This window comes from Ranitomeya imitator, chromosome 1 (genome assembly GCF_032444005.1).
Source record: "Ranitomeya imitator isolate aRanImi1 chromosome 1, aRanImi1.pri, whole genome shotgun sequence".
NCBI classification, from domain to species: domain Eukaryota; kingdom Metazoa; phylum Chordata; class Amphibia; order Anura; family Dendrobatidae; genus Ranitomeya; species Ranitomeya imitator.
This window is the reverse complement of record NC_091282.1, coordinates 300,063,668-300,070,090: the sequence shown is the minus strand read 5'-3', so window position 1 is coordinate 300,070,090 and position 6,423 is coordinate 300,063,668. Positions and strand designations below refer to the sequence as shown.

The following is a 6,423-nucleotide window of genomic DNA, read 5'->3' as shown; positions in this document are numbered from 1 at the left end:
GTCTATCAGCCATATCCTCCTTCTCCTCTCGCTTCCTCAAGCTCAATGTGGACAAATCTGAACTCATTATCTTTCCTCCATCACACATATCTTCCCTACCTGATCTATCTATCAAAATAAATGAAATCACACTTTACCCTGTCCCCAAAATCCGCTGCCTCGGAGTAACCCTTGACTCTGCCCTGTCCTTCAAACCGCACATCCAAGCTCTCACCACCTCCTGTCGCCTCCAGCTCAAAAATATTTCCAGAATCCGTCCTTTCCTCAACCCACACTCTACCAAAATGCTCGTGCATGCCCTAATCATCTCCCGCCTCGACTACTGCAACATACTCCTCTGTGGCCTACTTCTCGCACCCCTCCAGTCCATCCTTAACTCTGCTGCCCGACTAATTAATCTCTCTCCTCGCTACACTCCTGCTTCACCTCTTTGCAAATCCCTTCACTGGCTCCCAATTTCCCAGCGTATCCAGTTTAAATTACTAACACTATAATAAAAAGAACCTAGCACTCAACTTGATGCTTTTAGTGCATAATTTATTGTAGTAGTACCCAAACGTTTCGGTCCTTCATAACGGACCTTCATCAGTAAACGTACGTGTCCACCGCGTCTGTCAGCGGCTTCATTCTACTCTGCTAATCTAGTATTACAATACCTATCCGGCCTTATCCTTAAGACGCTGCTCTTTTAGTGCCCCATGACCCCATGGTCTCATTGTCCACATACTAGTACGTTTACTGATGAAGGTCCGTTATGAAGGACCGAAATGTTTGGGTACTACTAAAATAAATTATGCACTAAAAGCATCAAGTTGAGTGCTAGGTTCTTTTTATTATACTGTCTGAAGGTGTGGGAACCTAACCTTAGCACCATTTCACCAGTAGTGCATACGGTTATTTTGTCTAAATTACTAACACTGACCTACAAAGCCATTCATAACCTTTCTCCTCCGTATATTTCCACTCTAATCTCTCAAAATCTTCCCTCACGTAATCTCCGGCCCTCCCAAGACCTCCTTCTCTCCTCCACGATTATTCGCTCCTCAATCGCCTCCAAGACTTCTCCCGACTATCCCCCATCCTCTGGAATTCAGTGCCCCAACAATTCCGGTTATCCACTACTTTTGGATTCTTCAAAAGAAACCTGAAAACCCACCTCTTCAAAGAAGCTTACAGCCTGTAAAGACCACACGGCCTCCTCAACACCATTGGAGCTACTGCAACCCTCGACCACCCTCCCCATAATCCTGTAGAATGTAAGCCCGCAAGGGCAGGGTTCTCTTCCCTCTGTACCAGTCTGTCATTGTTAGTGTTGTTTACTGTAAGTGATATTTGTATTTTGATGTAACCCCTTCTCATGTACAGCACCATGGAATTAATAGTGCTATATAAACAAATAATAATAATAAATCTACAGTTATACAGAGGTACTATAGAGGGATCCTGCGCTTCTATATCCGTCCTATTACTGTTCCTCATAAACAAGTGACAATAAAGTTGAATACATGAGGCCAAATTGTTAAAATTTAATTTAATTGTTTTGAAATATTCTATGGTAAAACATTTTCTTATATGACTTGACGATAATCAATATCTTGTTGGATTGATAAGAGAAGGCAGGAATGTGTTAACGAGATGATCCCACTGTGGTCTACTGATGGCATCACAAAAAGGTCATAACTGTTCCCTTTTTTCCTATCTGCCAAGGCTCCAGAGGGTAAAAGCGTAGTAAAACCCTAGAGAACAAGATAATTAAGAATTATCAAGAACAAGATAATCAAGCATTTTATCTAACCATTATCTTAACAATTCCAGAATGACACTTATTGTTTTTCTTAGATCTTCACTGCTCAATTACTCATACTCAATTACCCATAAATCTATGACGGTCACCCATGATTCACGCAGCCAGGTTGCTGGCCATACATTATTCTCACACAAGAAATCACATCAGTAAGGCACGATGTATGTGGTGGTCAGTTTAGCTGATGCCTATCATGGATTAGCCCCGACGAGGTATGATCACAGTTCATTAATATATTAACTGAGCCAGTTTTATGTCTTTTAGCCTGAAAGGCAGAGTCCAGAGAGGTAAGCAAAATCAGGGAGGCCATTGTGTCCAGGCGCATTATTCAGCGCCATATCAGAGACAGCTAATTGTAATTAGTCAATGGTAAAGGCAGCGTCTAACATGTCCAAACCCTCATGGGACAGTTTAGGGAATTAAATATCTGACTGGAATTCGAGTACCTCATCTACAGAACTACTGGCAGTAGACCTATATAGGGCAGAATAATAGTCTCTTAACTTAGAAGTAACTGGACGTAATGGCCGCAGGCGCTGTTTAACCTTTCCCGGCGCATGCGCAGAACAGTACTTTGTTCTGCCCTGAGTAGTGTAGAGAATAGTTTATCTTTCACATTCAGTAGTTTAAGTAAAAAAGGGTGGATTTTCCAGTGGGGTTTTATAGATAGGTCAGTAAACTGTACGATCAGGATGACTGGTCTATGATCAGAGATCCCACCAGAACCATGCAAGATAGGAGTTAAAAAGTAGGAACATTTAGGGATCCAAATATATAGACTATTCTGTGCCAACCTGGGGAATAAGGTCCATATAATATGATGCTAAGTACAGGTTACGGATGTCATATGGAGTGTCCTCTGCTTGTGTTCTCCTATTAATAGTCCCTACTCTGGAGTACTCCATGGAGCATGCATCGCCATATAGGCTACATTGTCCTTCTGTAAGAGGATCATACGAGACTGCATTCAAGTCCAGTGGGGCATAGTACTTTTTTTATCAGATTCATATAAAAACTATACCTTCAGAAGAAATCTACAGTTACACAGAGGTACTATAGAGGGATCCTGCGCTTCTATATCCGTCCTATTACTGCTCCACATAAACAAGTGACAATAAAGTTGAATACATGAGGCCAAATGGTTACATTTCATTTTTTTCAAACTGTATTCTTCCCAGCAAGGAGATGTACCTGTCTTGTTCCAAGTTTAGTTCTTTTGTTAAAAACTCAAAGAACTTTGCACTGTGCTCCTTGTTCTGCTCGGCAGTGCCTACCACCCCAATGGAAGAGATTGCCAGATGAGCACAAGGAGCGGATGAGCCACCGATCACCATGGACAATCCACTCCTCACAGTGGCATTGACTCTCTGTGGAGACAAATAAATGTGTTATGTCTTAGAACGTACTCTCTTCTACAGCATAACTTTTTTTTTTAAAGGGAATCAGTCAGTAGGATAAACCCTTCCAAGCCGTCTATATCGCCATGTAGGTCAAAGGAAGCTGAATAAAATTATACCTTCATAAATGTGATCCGACGTCTTATTCCAAAGAAATCCACATTTTTCATGACATGTGAATGAGCTGGTAAGAACTATGGGCCCGACATAGATATTCTTGAGAACCTTCCTGTAGTTTTTATTGTAAATGACAGGGGAGTTACCAGTGTGATATGTAATGGCCGCTCGCTGCTCTTCTGATCTCACTGCAGAGCTGTGTGTGATTATACCTGACACATCTGCAGGTTCCTCTCAAGGGATTCAGCTTCCATCTCACAGGCAGACAGTGTCGCAATACAGCAGAGCTGCAGAAAATGTGTTTGTAATGACTGACAGCCGGCCCCAATGCAGAGAGGGTGTCAGTGAGAGCCAGGAGCGTGGCTATAGCCGCCTCTATGTACACTCAGAGCCGTGACTGAACCAGTGGCGGCGCCTCTATGTATACTCAGAGCCGTGACTGAACCAGTGGCGGCGCCTCTATGTAGACTCATAGCTGTGACTGAACCAGTTCCGGCGCCTCTATGTACACTTAGAGCCGTGACTGAACCAGTGCCGGCATCTCTATGTACACTCAGAGCCGTGACTGAACCAGTGCCGGCGCCTCTATGTAGACTCAGAGCCGTGACTGAACCAGTGCCGGCGCCTCTATGTAGACTCAGAGCCGTGACTGAACCAGTGCCGGCGCCTCTATGTAGACTCAGAGCCGTGACTGAACCAGTGCCGGTGCCTCTATGTATACTCAGAGCTGTGACTGAACCAGTGTCGGCACCTCTATGTATACTCAAAGCCGTGACTGAACCAGTGCCGGCATGGCCCCCTGTGGCCGAAACCTGGACACTGTAGGGGGAATAAAGTGAATTTTCTCCCAACAGCGTTAGGCTATGTGCAGGCGCCAGGCACGTGAATAACGCGGCCCATAGGGGGTGTGTGTGTGTGTGTGTTTTATATATTAAGAAAAGCATGGATTTCTTTGCAAGTCATCAGATTGCAGATATCAAGGTATCATGTTGTTCAGCATCCTATGAATGCCCATATAGGAGGGTTGATCCCACTGACAGATTCCCTTTAAAGGGACTCTGTCACCTGAATTTGGCGGGACTGGTTTTGGGTCATATGGGCGGAGTTTTCGGGTGTTTGATTCACCCTTTCCTTACCCGCTGGCTGCATGCTGGCTGCAATATTGGATTGAAGTTCATTCTCTGTCCTCCATAGTACATGCCTGCGCAAAGCAATCTTGCCTTGTGCAGGCGTGTACTATGGAGGACAGAGAATGAACTTCAATCCAATATTGCAGCCAGCGGGTAAGGAAAGGGTGAATCAAACACCCGAAAACTCCGCCCATATGACCCAAAACCAGTCCCGCCAAATTCAGGTGACAGGTTCCCTTTAAGTCAGGGGTCCCCAACTCTAGGCCTCGAGGGCCGCCAACAGTGCAGGTTTTCAGGATTTCTTTAGTATTGCATCGGTGGTAATGTGATCATCTGCACAGGTGATGATTCCAACCCCTGTGCAATACTAAGGAAATCCTGAAAACCTGCACTGTTGGCGGCCCTCGAGGCCTGGAGTTGGGGACCACTGCTTTAAGTCTTTCCAGATGGGCCAAAGATACCTTTAGGGCCCCCATAGGCTTCAGGTGCGATTGCAACCCCTGCACCTACTATAGTTTCACCCCTGGTTGCAAAAGTAGTCATGTAGATCTGGCACACTCTCCACAAGGGAGAGATACTAGTGCACCTGTATTAATAAAAACTCACTTTTTTTTCTAGTGTTCTTTAAAAAAAAAAAAGGGGTTGCTCAAACTTTTTCTACTGGGGACTGACCAGGCCGACCAAGATGATGTCTATGCCTCACCAAAAGGCTCCTAGCCCACTTTTCATTACAAGTACAGAATGAGTCAGTTCAGTTATGTTCCTTAAAGGGAACCTCTTGTTGAAAATGGTATATGATCTGCAGGCCGGATGTTATAGAGCAGGAGGAGCGGTTCAGACTGATATATTTTTTTGTAGGAAAAGTCTCAGTAAACCTTTTTCTTTTTATTGATATGTTCTATGTAATCATGAGTCAAGTGGGCAGTCCTAATCGGTGATTGACAGTATGACTGTGCATGCAGAGTTAGCTGTCAGTCACTGAGTAGCACCGCCCACTGGACTCTTATGCCTACAAACACCAGGGATTTCAATGAAGGCCCCATTTATAAAGTCTCACATACACATTAGACTAATGTTGGCCGACCCCGCTGACATCAATGGCCTCAGCTGACAGTATAATGTGCAGCTGATCGGCGGTGAGTTGTCTATCTGGCATGTCTGATCAGACTATTGTAATGTTCTACCAGAGATAAGCCGCTGGCAGAGAAATCTGACGGAGACTTTTTCCTAGAGAACACAGGAGAGCTCGGCCATATGTGCGGTATATGGGGGGATCTGAGATCTCATGTGTATGGCTGGCATTATACGGAATCTTTCCCAGCACATTGCTCAGCTTCTCCTCCATAGCACAGTGTCTGCAGAGCGGACTGCATGGATAACATCATACATAACATTGCTGGATGATCACTACCAGGGATACTGCCATGATCACAATGTGACAAGGGCTGTTCTAAAACATTATAGGGCACAAAACACTTTAAAAAATAAAACGTAAATCTTTGTTTTCCAATCAAAAGTCTAAAATGCTCAGTGACCAAGTGCAGATAAGACCAGCTCACAATGGCCTCACTGCTCAGACCTCACCTCCTTGGGTTTGCCCAGAATTGAAGCAGCAGCAGAACAAAGCTTCTGGGCGAACTCCTCAGGTATACCATGCTGGGGAAGATTGGTCTCCAAATCCAAGAAAGGCATGATGAGGCCCTGGCTGCACCCAGCAGTGAAAGGGTGGCTGCCTTACATGCAGTACAGGACAGACTGGCAGCATCTGATTGGTGAGTCCTGCTACACCCCTCAGTCACTGCATGCTTCCTCTTAAAGGCACAGGCACATAGCTAAGGAAACCTTAGCAACCTAGGGTATGTGTCCACGTTCAGGAAATGCTACGTGTTTGACGCTGCATAGAGACGCAGCTTCCACATGTTACAGCATAGTGGAGGGGATTTAGTGAAATCCCGTCTCCACTATGCGTGGTAAC

At 44.9% G+C, this 6,423-nt stretch overlaps 1 protein-coding gene across 1 annotated transcript; it reads right to left on the bottom strand.

Annotated features, from left to right (window-relative positions):
- Positions 1 to 1,516: 1,516 nt before the first annotated feature.
- LOC138670130 (D-dopachrome decarboxylase-A-like) lies at positions 1,517 to 6,222 on the bottom strand. Its single transcript, XM_069757185.1, has 3 exons — positions 6,033 to 6,222; positions 2,996 to 3,171; positions 1,517 to 1,736 (listed from the first exon to the last, which is right to left on the bottom strand). Exons 1-3 carry the CDS (start codon positions 6,138 to 6,140, stop codon positions 1,664 to 1,666), a joined length of 357 nt encoding a protein of 118 aa, XP_069613286.1. The 5' UTR covers positions 6,141 to 6,222; the 3' UTR covers positions 1,517 to 1,663.
- Positions 6,223 to 6,423: the final 201 nt, after the last annotated feature.

Bases quoted from the DNA above. Each gene is read 5' to 3' on its own strand.
- LOC138670130 (XM_069757185.1), bottom strand. From the start codon at position 6,140: ATGCCTTTCTTGGATTTGGAGACCAATCTTCCCCAGCATGGTATACCT. The intron at 3,172-6,032 runs GTGAGGTCTGAG...TTGTCTCCACAG, and splicing joins TTCTGGGCAAACCCAAGGAG to AGAGTCAATGCCACTGTGAG. The intron at 1,737-2,995 runs GTACATCTCCTT...CTTGTTCTCTAG, and splicing joins CTAAACTTGGAACAAGACAG to GGTTTTACTACGCTTTTACC.